At 40.9% G+C, this 13130-nt stretch overlaps 1 protein-coding gene across 1 annotated transcript in view; it reads left to right on the top strand.

Annotated features, from left to right (window-relative positions):
- Positions 1 to 11613, top strand: part of ORC1 (origin recognition complex subunit 1) — a 967334-nt gene extending 955721 nt beyond the window's left edge. Inside the window, exon 16 of the mRNA XM_044086852.1 lies at positions 10921 to 11613. Within this exon, the coding sequence (XP_043942787.1) occupies positions 10921 to 11115 (195 nt within the window). The 3' untranslated portion in view covers positions 11116 to 11613. The remainder of the gene's footprint in view (positions 1 to 10920) is intronic.
- Positions 11614 to 13130: the final 1517 nt, after the last annotated feature.

Below are 13130 nucleotides of genomic sequence, written 5' to 3'. Positions count from 1 at the left end.
ATGTATATATATATCTGTATGAGTGAGAGAGAGCTATACCACACACACACACACACACACACACACACACACATACACACGCACACACACTTGGATATCTATATCCCAAATTTGATCATTGTCTCCATTTTAACTGAAGCTGGGACAACATTCCAGATGCATGGCTGGCTGCAAGAATGTAGCTGTAGATTATTATAGTAGCATGTTAACATCGAGGAGTTTTTCGTAACATTGTGTAGAACAGGCAAAAATCTCTAAATGCAAAGGACACTTGTTTATCAACGCAAATCAACATTCAAGCAGAAATGCAGGAACGAGCCACCATAAATTCAGCCAGCAAAATTTATTCACAAAGCAATCGCAAAGAAAATAAATGGTTAACGCTTTCGTATAAATGAATGTTATACTTCATCAGACAGTCTTTTACAATTCTCCACACCTTAAAAACTCTCAATCATGATGTCATTTCCTGTCATAAGTTAATTAACACAATATATGCGATCTTAAAGTGAACTTTTAAAAAGACAAATTTAAAAAGATAATGTAATCATGCTAAATTATTCCATTAAATTACAATAAATACCAAACTTTATAAAAAAATGTGTATGTAACAATCAGCCTATAAAAAATAAATATTCACATCCATCTAATGCCACTAAGACATACTAAAAGTTACATATTGTAATACATATAGTAAAATAAAATAAGTATATATTCAATGTGTTAAATATGGAAGCATATAGTAAATAAATAATTATAAATACATACTAAATTCATATATCTATGCACTAATATCTAAATATTCAAGTATTTCCACTAATTTTATTTATTTTAAGCACCTTTAAGTAGTATGTATTTATAATTATTTATTTACAATATGCTTCCATATTTAACACATTGAATATATACTTTTTTATTATATTTATTATCTGTATTACAATATAACTTTTAGTATGTTTTAGTGGCATTAGATAAATGTGAATATTTGTTTTTTATAGGTTGATTGTTACATATACATTTTTATAAAGTTTGGTATTATAATTTAATGAAATAATTGGGGATGCACAAGCCAGTGCATTTCTTTGTGCCGGTCCCAAGCCCGGATAAATGGGGAGGGTTGCGTCAGGAAGAGCATCCGGCGTAAAACCTCTGCCAAAAATTACTGATGTGGAGAACTTTTCATAATTACATACCGGATCGGTCGAGGCCCAGGTTAACAACGACCGCCCCCAGTACTGTTAGCCAACAGGGTGCTGGCGGAAATTGGGCTATTCTTGGCCGAAGAAGAGGAGGGGGAAGGCATGCCCGAAGGCAGGAAGAGAGGAGGAAGGTTAGGAGTGTAGTACTGAGGGTAGGAGCTTTGAATGTTGGCAGTATGACAGGTATAGGGAGAGAGCTAGCTGATATGATGGAGAGAAGGAAGGTTGATATATTGTGCGTGCAAGAGACCAGATGGAAGGGAGGTAAGGCCAATTGTATAGGAGGTGGGTTCATATTGTTCTATCATGGTGTGGATGGCAGAAGAAATGGGGTAGGGGTTATCCTAATGGAACAGTATGCCAAGAGTGTTTTGGAGGTGAAGAGCGTGTCTGATAGAGTGAGGTTTGTGAAGATTGAAATTGATCGTGTAATGATGAATGTTGTTAGTGCATATGCTCCACAAGTTGGGTGTGCGATGGATGAGAAAGAAAAATTTTGGAGTGAGTTGAAGTGGTGGTTAGTGTACCCAAGGGTGAGAGACGAGTGATTGGAGCGGACTTCAATGGGCATGTTGGTGAAGTGAACAGAGGGGATGAGGAAGTGATGGGGTAGGTATGGTGTTAAGGAGAGGAATGCAGAAGGTTGATTGTGGATTTTGCGAAAAGGATGGTCATAGCTGTGGTGAATACATATTTTAAGAAGAAGGAGGAGCATAGGGTGACGTACAAGAGTGGAGGGAAGATGCACACAGGTGGATTATATCCTATGTAGGAGGGCCAGTCTGAAGGAGATTGGAGACTGTAAAGTGGTGATTGGGGAAAGTGTAGTTAAGCAGCATAGAATGGTGGTCTGCAGGATGATGTTGGTGACCAAGAAGCAGAGGAGGAATGTGAAAGCAGTACCAAGGATTTAATGGTGGAAGTTAAAAAAGGGGGATTGTGAGGTAGAGTTCAGGGAAGAGTTAAGACAGGCACTGGGAGGCAATGAAGAGTTTACCGAATAGCTGGGTAACTACAGCAGAGCTAGTAAGGTGCTTGGTGTGACATCTGGACAGAGGAAGGAGGAGGACAAGGAGACAAAACACAAATACACTCCTCCCACAAAACACAAATACACTCCTCCCACAAAACACAAATACACTCCTCCCACAAAACACAAATACATGCGAGAGATGCAACTATACGGCCAAACTGGAGGCTGAGCTCTCTCAACATAGGACTGGCAAGACCAGTCAGGAGGAGAAGGTTACCACACACACTATAGACCCAGTCTCACATAGTACCATCACAACCTCAAATCATACACATAAACACACAAAGACATACTCGGCGGCTCTGATCAAAAATCTACCAAAACAGCAGAGGCCACCAAAGCAGACACCCAAACAACCACCACCTCAGAACACAACACCTGCAACACATAGACCTCATAGTCAGAGTGTCAAACAGTCACAGCCCTTAAGGCCAAACACAATGCCAGACACACTAGTCATTGGTGACTCCATAGTCAGACACACTGACGCCAGACTGAGTAAGGAGAAGGTCACAGTAAGCTGCCTGTCGGGCGCTAGAATCCGCCACATAACGCAAGCACTCAGGTCTCTCAACAGCAGGTACAAATATGACTCAGTCATTGTCCACGCTGGTGTAAACGACCTGAGACGTACCTCCTTGGACTACATGAAAAGAGACATTGAGGAGCTCTCTGATTATGTAGCCCAGGCAGGTATGACCCTGACCTTGAGCAGTATCCTACCTTCACCAAGAATGATGCCACAATACAGAGATAAGATGATCAGCTTTAACAATTGGCTTAAACTCTGGTGTCATTCAAAGGGGATCCAATGTCTGTCTGCCTGGGATGACATGCTGGACAAGCCACGCTGCTTCGCAAGGGACGGCTTGCACCTGTCACCCTGGGATTCCGGATATTGGCAAAGGCTCTTGCCACCCCATAGTGCCTTTTTAGGCAAGGCTCAAATTCTAAACCTACCACCCTAGAACACAAAAAGGAAAAAACTAAGGGTAATGCTGCTCAATGCCAGAAGTCTAAATCTCAAAATGCACGACTCGAGGCCCTTCTCAGTATGGAGAACATCGATGTCTGTGCAGTGACAGAAACCTGGTTCAAGGCTCCTGAGAGCACCCCAGCACTATCAGGTTTTACCTCTTATCATGCGTTCCGCCCCAAAATCCGGACAATACCAAGAAAGGAGGGGGTATCCATATTCATCAAAGACACCCACACCTCAAGACTGGTGGCAACGCACGATGCATCGGAGACCATCCAGGTGCAATTAACCATAGGCAAGACTGCTCTGCAAATTGTAGCATGTTACAGGCCACCCTCACAAACTCAGGAACCTCACATGGCCTTCTTGAAAACACTAGAGGGATAAATGTATCACCAAACACCATCATACTAGGTGACTTCAATTACCCTAATATAGACTGGGAACACTACTCAAGCCCAAACACCCTAGCCCAAAAGTTCCTGGAATTCATAAACTCAAATGCCATGGAACAACTAGTCACCATCCCCACAAGAGGAGAAAACATACTTGATCTCATCATCACGAACATGGGAGCACAATGTTCAACACCGGAAGTATACCCCTCACTGGTGAGATCAGATCACAAACTAATCTCGCTGGAGGTCCTCATCCCACCCCACCTGAAATAAAAAGACCACAGTAAAGAACTACCCGAAAGCCGACTACACAGTTCTAAAGACGGGTGTGGTCTCCGTTGAGGCACCCGAGGCGACGGAAAACAGTACTCAAGCCGCTGAATCACTTACAAATGCCTTCTACCAGCACCTGCAGGACTGCATGGATAAGGCAATCCCAAGCAAAACAAAGACTCTTTGTACCAAAGGCAAGCGTCCACTCTGGTGGACCCCAGCCATAAACAAACTCTACAACAAAAGGAGGAAGCTACTACAAGATAGAGCAAAATCCTTAAAAGGTAAGACACCCTTGATCACTATAAGTAAAAACTAAGAGCTCTCATAAAATCATCCAAAGCAAATTTTGAGAGAAAAATAGCTAAAGACTCAAAAGACAATCATAAGGCCTTCTTTAGCTATGTTAGAAACCTGGGAGGAAACTCCCAGATATGCTCAGAACTAGTTCAAAATGATGTGAAGATTACTGATCCTACAGACATTGCCAACATACTGGCTGACAGGTTCAGTGCAAACTTCTCCCCTCCCCAAAAGGAGAGATATCTATACCAAGCGATTGCAGCCCCCCAAACATCTCCAACACCCAAGTGAGAACTGCTCTCTCCAAAGCAAAAAACACAGCATCCATGGGACCTGATGGTGTCCCCGGCTGTGTGCTCCACGAACTCAACGAGGAATTAAACCCACAGCTAGGACAGCTGTTTAATCATAGTCTTACCTCTGGATACGCACTCCAGGAGTGGCGCACTGCAACTGTGGTCCCACTTCACAAAGGCGGTGCCTCCACCGACCCTGGAAATTACCGGCCCATTAGCTTGACAAGCCTTATCTGCAAAGCCATGGAGAGGATCATAATGGACCTCATAAATAAAGACATAGGGAATTTGCAGACTTTGGATCCATCCCAGTTTGGCTTTGTCAAAGGCAGATCATGCCTTCTAAACTTCGTTGACTTTTTCGAAACAGTCACCAAAGCCATTGATGAGGGAAAGGCAGTCCATACAGCCTACCTCGATCTGGCGACGGCCTTTGATACAATACCCCACTCGGGTATCATTGAAAAACTCATCAGCTTAAATGTTAACCCATACATCACAAGATGGGTTGCAAACTGGCTGAGTGACAGAACCCACAGGGTCAGAGTTGCTGGCGCCATGTCAGACTCAAAGCCTGTCACAAGTGGTGTACCACAGGGCTCAGTCCTGGGCCCACTCTTGTTTGGCATCTACTTTTGCGAAGTACAAGCAATCACAGGAGGGTTATGGCTGACAAAGTTTGCAGATGACTGCAAACTGGGCGCCATAGTAGAAAACACATCTGACACAGATATCCTTCAGAAGGGTCTCACAGAAACGGATAACTGGTGCCAGAGCCATGGCCTAAAGTTAAATGCCAAGAAATGCATAGTCATACCCTTCGGGAAAAACAAGGTTACCCCTAGCTACCAAATAGGTGGCAATCCACTGAGTACAGAAGAAGTTATCAGGGACCTGGGGACCCAGGTTGATAGTCGTCTGTCATTCGACACCCATGTAGCTAAAGTAGTTAGGAAGACCTTCTACATTGCCCACCTTATCATGAAGGGATTCTCATCTAGATCAAGGGAGGTCATAGTCTCCCTATACTCATCACTCATCAGACCAATGATTGAGTACAATGCCCCATTCGGAATGTATCTGACCCGACACTTGCAGCAGCTGGAGAGGCCACAAAAGTTCCTCACCAAAAGGATAAAGGGTCTCAAACATCTGTCCTATGCTGCCCGACTGAAAGAACTCCAGCTCTATTCAGTCGCCACGCTTGCTCAGAGGTGACCTTTGCCTAACATACAAGGCCATGTCAAACCCAGATTTGATGAATATGCTTCACCTCAAAAATCTAGATCCGTCAGAGCCACAAGGGCGGAGACTTAAACCTCAACACGGCTATTAATAGGACGTGCTGGAGGGATAGATTCATCACCCAAAGACTCCCTATGCTGTGGAATAAAATCCCGGTATATGTGAGGCAGAGCACCTCGCTGGCCTTGTTCAAGAGAAATCTTGACCAATGGATGGGAGATCGCAGATATACCCCAGGGATTACCTCAGTGTCACTGCTCAACAGAGGCACAGCAAAATAATGGGTATAGTTCCCCATACTAAAGGGGTGGCGTAAGCCACAAAACTATGGGCTAGGCTTGTAAATGCCCTCGGGCAGATAGCCTAGTATGAACCTATGAACCTATGAACATGGTGGTGGAATGAGGAAGTACAGGAGAGTATACAGAGGAAGAGGCTGGCGAAGAAGTGGTATTGTCAAAGAGATGAAGTAAGTAGACATGAGTATAAGGAGATGAGGCGCATGGCAAAGTGAGAGGTGGCGATGGTTAAGGATAAGACATATAGAGAATTGTATGAGAGATTGGACACTAAAGAGGGAGAAAGGACCTGTACCGATTGGCTAGACAGAGGGACAGAACTGGGAAAGATGTGCAGCAGGTAAGGGTGATAAAGGGCAGTGAGGGAAATGTACTCACAAGTGAGGAGAGTGTGTGGAGTAGATGGAAAGAGTACTTTGAAGGGCTGATGAATGAAGAGAATGAGAGAGAGAGAAGGTTGGATGATGTGGGGATAGTGAATCAGGAAGTGAAGCATATTAGCAAGGAGGAAGTAAGGACAGCTATAAAGAAGATGAAGAATGGAACGGCTGTTAGCCCAGATGACATACCATAGTGGAAGCATGGAGGTGCTTAGGAGAAATGGCAATGGAATTTTTAAACAGATTGTTTAATGAAATTTTGGAAAGTCCGAGGATGCCTGAGGAGTGGAGAAAGTGTTTTGGTACCTATCTTTAAGAATAAGGGTGATGTGCAGAGCTGCAGTAACTACAGAGGGATAAAAATGATCAGTCACAGCTTGACGTTATGGGAAGGAGTAGTGGAAGCTAGGTTAAGAAGGGAGGTGATGATTAGTGATCAACAGTACGGTTTCATGCCAGGAAAGAGCACTACAGATGCAATATTTTCTCTGAGAGTGGTGTTGGAGAAATACAGAGAAGGTCAGAAGGAGTTGCATTGTGTCTTTGTGTACTTAGAGAAAGCATATGACAGGGTGCCTAGAGAGGAGTTGTGGTATTGTATGAGGAAGTTGGGAGTGGCAGAGAAGTATGTAAGAGTGGTACAGGATATGTACAAGGGTAGTGTGAGGACTGCGGTGGGAGTGACAGGTACGTTTAAGGTGGAGGTGGGATTACATCAAGGATCAGCTCTGTGCCCTTTCTTATTTGCAGTGGTGATGGACAGGTTGACAGATGAGATTAGACAGGAGGCCCCTTGGACTATGATGTTTGCAGATGACCTTGTGATATGTAGTGAGAGTAGGGACCAGGTTGAGGAGAACCTGGAGAGGTGGAGATATGCTTTAGAGAGGAGAGGAATGAAGGTCAGCAGGGCTAAAACAGAATATATGTGTGTAAATGAGAGGGAGGGTAGAGGAATGTTGAGGATGCAGGGAGTAGAGTTGGTAAAGGTGGATGAGTTTAAGTACTTTGGATCAACAGTTCAGAGTAATGGTGAGTGTGGAAGAGAGGTGAAGACGAGAGTACAGGCAGGGTGGAATGGGTGGAGAAGAGTGTCAGGAGTGATTTGTGATAGACGGGTACCAATAAGAGTGAAAGGGAAGGTCTACAAGAGGGTAGTGAGACCAGCTATGTTATATGGGTTGGAGACGGTAGCATTGTCGAAAAGGCAGGAGTCAGAGCTGGATGTGGCAGAGTTAAAGATGTTAAGATTTGCACTGGGTGTGACTAGGATGGACAGGATTAGGAATCAGTATATTAGAGGGTCAGTTCAGGTTAGACAGTTTGGAGACAAAGCAAGAGAGACGAGATTGCGTTGGTTTGGACATGTGCGGAGGAGGGATGCTGGATATAGTGGGAAAAGGATGCTAAGGATGGAGCTGCCAAGTAAGAGGAAAAGAGGAAGGCCTAAGATGAGGTTTGTGGATGTGGTGAGAGAGGACATGCAGGCGGTTGGTGTGAAAGAGCATGATGCAGAGGACAGGAAGAAACGGATGATCCACTGTGGCGACCCCTAATGGGAACAGCCTAAAGAAGATGATGAATTAATTTAGCAGGATTAGGGCATTGTCTTTTTAAATTTGTCTTTTTAAAAGTTCACTTTAAGATCACATATATTTTGTTAATTAACTTATGACAGGAAATGACATCATGACTGAGTGTGTTTTTAAGGTGTGCAGAATTGTAAAAGAATGTCTGATGAAATATAACATTCATTTATACGAAAGCGCCAACCATTTATTTTCTTTGTGATTGCTTTGTGAATAAAGTTGAATTTATGGTGGTTCATTCCTGGATTTCTGCTTGAACGTTGCATTTGCATTGGTTTATCGTTTCATTTGTGTGGTGCCTTCATACACTTGTTTATCAACTTAGTGCCACTGCTACAATTATAAAATCGAAACTCTGTAGCATATTAATATAGATTAACATAGACTAACAAGGATTTTGGTGCAAGACCACAGATTTTGGTGTAAGACCACATTTCTCCTACAAGATGACTACCAGCATTAAGCATATTTTGGAGAATAAGAACAAATTCATGGCTTTGAATTCTACATCTAGTCTTGCTGTTAGTTTTTCTTGTGGAAGATACAAACAGTGCAGATTTATGAGCAATGTGTCCAGCATTGAATTTAAATACATAGGGAGGAGGTTCTGGGCTAAGGACCATTACACCTGTAACACCACCAATGTTGTTTATTGTGCCACCTGTGACACATGCGACAAGTTTTATATTGGTAAAACTATTAGAGCTTTACATAAGAGAATTTATGAGCACTGTTTAGCTATTAGAAAAAGGGACGGAACCAATGCTTTGGCAGTGCATGCTGCAGAATGGCCCACTTTTTAAGAAATTTTCTTTCTTTGTATTAGAAAGGGTGAATTCTGACTTTTTTACAGGTGACTACAAGACCACCTGAGAATGTAGAGAAAGCTTTTGGCAAATTGTTTTGGTTGCTGACGAAACTCCTGGCCTTAATGGTACTATTAACATCAAATGTTTTTTAGCAATGTCTAGAAATAGGTAGTTTAGTACGTGGATTACTTATTAATTTTTCATAGTGCACAATCATTGTGTATGTTTTATTCAACACATTTTATTATTTTATATATTATTGAGTTTATATATTTATTTAAATTGATTATTTTTTACATGAAGTTAGATTTCTTTAAGAAAGTCATGTGACAAAATTGTTAACAGTTTATAAAGGATTTGAAACTGGTAAAGTGTTTGTTCTGATGAAGCTCATGTTGAATAAAGTGAGTGAAAGTGCTCAACTACAAACTTATCTACGGTCCTGTGGTTGGATTTATTGTTTCCTTTACTGTTATAAAACAATTTAATTTCAACTATTTTACTGAAGTTTTGCAAGTTAACCTTCTGTGTTCCATTTTCCACTGTTTATATGCACTTACACAATAGTGTGTCCACATTTCTATTCTTTTCTAGTAGGCTACATTGTGGCTACATCCTTAAGCTCAGTACTTCACACACACTTCATTACCAGCACTTTGAAATTCACATAATATACAGGTCTAATACATTGGTAACACAAGCATGTGAATCATGTTGATATTCACAAATGCCATATAATTATTTAGAAAATTCCAGCAAGCTGAGCTGGCAATATTTCCTTTTGTGACAATAGATAATGGACTTTTCTCACTGATTTTGCACAGAAAAATCCAGTAAATCCATTGGAATGTACCTAGTCAGCAAAACACAGTAAATCTCTTCCCACAGTGTACTCTGATCTGGATAATGTTACTATACTGAATGAGCAGCTGCAGTTGTCTCCCCATTGTTTGCATTCACCAGTGTAGTGGTGCAGACTTGGTGATAAGCAAGGTACATACAGTGCAATAGACTGTAAAGTTGCTTTTGGAGAACAAAGAAGAATGCTGGTTGGTATGTACTCTCTGCATTTTAATAGTCAGCAGAGGTGCAGACTAGGTGCCAAGCTGTAATTATGCACTTTTACAAATTACAGCAAATGTCACACCCATCTAATATGGGTGCTGTATTAACCATAAGAAAGCCAGTAAATGGACTTGAAACTTTAAGGAAGTAGGCAAAATTTTGTCCAATATGCCATAATAACATATTTTCTCCCAAGAATATGGTTAGCTTCCACAAATTTAGAGGAGAAATGGAGGGCAAAAGGGAAGTATTTGAGTATAAGTGGAGAGCTTGCATGTTTAAAGTATGAGGACAAGTGCTTTCCTTGGAACAGTGGAAATTTAAGTGCAGTAAGGGAGGAAGTATGCTAACTCTAAACTTGGTGTATTTTGGTATATTCTCCCTTCTCAGAGATGCAGGGGTGTAAGAGTTTCTGTGTATAAATAGCAGAGGTGTGGCTGGTAGTGTAACAGCAAGTTTTGGAACTTGTGGTTTTCTTAAAGTGTCAGTTTGATTTTTGAAGTGCTGATACTCTCTGAATAAATTTTTGTATATGTGAGTGGCCTAATGTGCTTGTAACTGTAACCTCTATGTGGGAAGTGAGGAGCAACAAAGCAGAGACCAGACAAATGGTGACCGTACCCAAGAGAACTTCCAGGACACAGGCATGGGGAAATTGAAGAATATGGAGAATCAGTTGCTGATGGAACAGGGCCTTAACAGTACGACCTTGAACTGGGCTTGGAGTTGCATTTCTGTTCTGCAGATGTGTTTTGGCCACGCAAGCTTTCTGCTAGTTACATCTGTCCAAGCATTCTTCAGTATAGGCTGACATCTTCTGCAAGAAGAAAATCACTGATTCATGACATACAGTATAGTTATCAGAATATTTGTGCTGCAGGATCAACTGCTTTTGAAGGTCATCTACACAGTATTGAAGTGTAGTGACCTGAGCCAGAAGAAGAATTCCCCCTTGGGTGTATTTGCGATTAAATACTGATGTGAAGCTCATCCTGTTTTTGTCTCATAGTAATTGATCTGTCTTTGTTTTTTTTTTTGTTTGTTTTTTTCAGGTCTACCAGCAACATATTTCTTTATGCAGGATTGAAGGACTGCAACCTCCAACAATGTCTGAAACGATGGCAGTGTGTTTACGACTTGGTGCCTCTCGCCTTCTGTTAACTGAATCCAGCAAGAATGACCTCCATATGCGTGTGAGGTTAAATGTTAGCCAGGATGACATCATGTATGCACTGAAAGAGGAGTAAAGTTCATCCTGGTCTACATCTGTTTTAGTTGCTTAGAATTTTTATAATACAAATGTTAATGTGAATATTGATTGTACATTTGTTGTGTAAAAATTTATCATTTTTAGCAGCCAATGATTTTATGATGGAAATGTCAACATGGATTTTTGAATGTCTTTTGTAAAAATAAAACCTAAAATTAATATTTAATAGAATTTTAAAAGATTTTGTATGTTATATAAAGCACTTTCTAATAAAAATTTCTCTGCAACCTGTTTATGTATACCTAGACTGTGGCATTTACTATTAAGGAAAGTTATCTCTGTTGTACATGAGAATAAGAGAAAAGCTTTGACATTATACATTGTTAGATACCAAAGGAATGTTGATGCCCCAGAATAGCCCATTGTGATAGGACAGCTAGGAACTGCTGCAGTGTTTTAGATATTATCTAGGTCTATGAGTGTTTTTTATGGCTTATTTGACTAAAGACGGTCATTTCTAATTTTTAAATTTCCTGGCCTACACCCATGCATCACAGGGGCTATCTGCCTGTGGTAAGACATATTACAGATGCAGGAGGGTTGAAATCTAGAAATTATTTTGCTGATCCAGAGGATTCATCTGCAGATTAAACTTTGCCCATCTAATGGGATACCATTGTACTTTTCTGCATTTTCTGTATATATAAAGAGTACCCATATAAAGTAGCCTTTCAAGCCCTCCACTAAATCCACACTGGCATGTTCTGTCATATATAGGGTTATATAGCTTTAAAATTGCTAATACTTCAACTACAGGTATTACCATATACAATTATTTTTTCCAGGGTATTCACTCGTTAAAATCTTTTTGAAGTTAGGCTGCATTTTATTGTATGAATGAACTGGTATGAAATAACTTATCAGCCGCAGTCAGGATTCAAATGAGCAAGTGTTAAACATCAGTAATACAATAATTAAAATTTGCAGTCAGTTACAGGGCATTGTGTTTCAATATGTTACAGTGCACTGAACTTACATTTGTTACAATTACTAAGAAGTAGGTGTCAGTTTAGTGCAATTCATTAGTAGCAAAGTAGCTATGAAGTGATGAGCAGAACTTGTCAAGAACTACATACACATAATAACATGGGACTAAAAACACGGAGTACTTTTCCTCAGATGTAGTGCCACAACAATTAGTGAAAGAAATTTGCATAATAAAGAATTTGCATTTATACATAAAGGCTAGTACATTATACCTAATAGTTCTGTTAATGCCTTTATACAGTTGCGTGTTCATAGGTGGGGTACTATGCTAAAGACCACAGGTATCTTTCTAAGCCTAGCCATGCATCCCAAATCTCTAAGTTCTGGCACCCTCGGTAAGTGTAAGTAGGGGCGTGAGAGATAAACATTTACAAACAGTGGCCTGGAAGATGAACCATTTGCAAGCTACTTGTGTCCTTTACAGACAGAGGTGCAAAACTAGTCGGATCAGCTGAGGTATGACTAGGAAACCACAGCCTTCAGATCTTCCAGCACCAAAGGTGAGTGTGCTACCTACTAAGCCACTGACACTGTTTAACCAGTATTTTAAATTGAATAGAAGTCATATTAAGCAGTAGACTACCACTGCATACACGTAAAAAAAAAATCAGTGGTGAAATACTGTTAGCATATAGAAGTATATACACACTTACAGTTAGGGGCATACACATTAGCAGTGAATTAAAGATTTTCCTGTAGTGTATTGTTCATATGCCAGCTTCTTAATATTTACCCAATGACATGGAAATGTTTGCATGCAGCTTTGGAGAACCAGTGGTATTAGCTGTAGTATTTATTGTTGCAGTCCTCACTGTTGGGATGTTCTGTATGTAGCCCAACTTGCCAGCCTGACTTCTTGGCCTTTACCTTCCCCAAAAGAATAAGTCTGTGGGCCTCATACAAGTATACAAAGACATTGAATGGTATAAGGTGTGTTGGTCAATACCATCTTTAGGCTTTTTTTGCCATGCAGTTTGTCTGTAGCTGTAGATTTTCACAATATGA

The sequence above is a fragment of the Protopterus annectens genome, chromosome 10.part0 (genome assembly GCF_019279795.1).
Source record: "Protopterus annectens isolate FY-2018-M chromosome 10.part0, PAN1.0, whole genome shotgun sequence".
NCBI lineage: Eukaryota > Metazoa > Chordata > Ceratodontiformes > Protopteridae > Protopterus > Protopterus annectens.
This window is presented reverse-complemented; position numbering and strand designations above follow the sequence as displayed.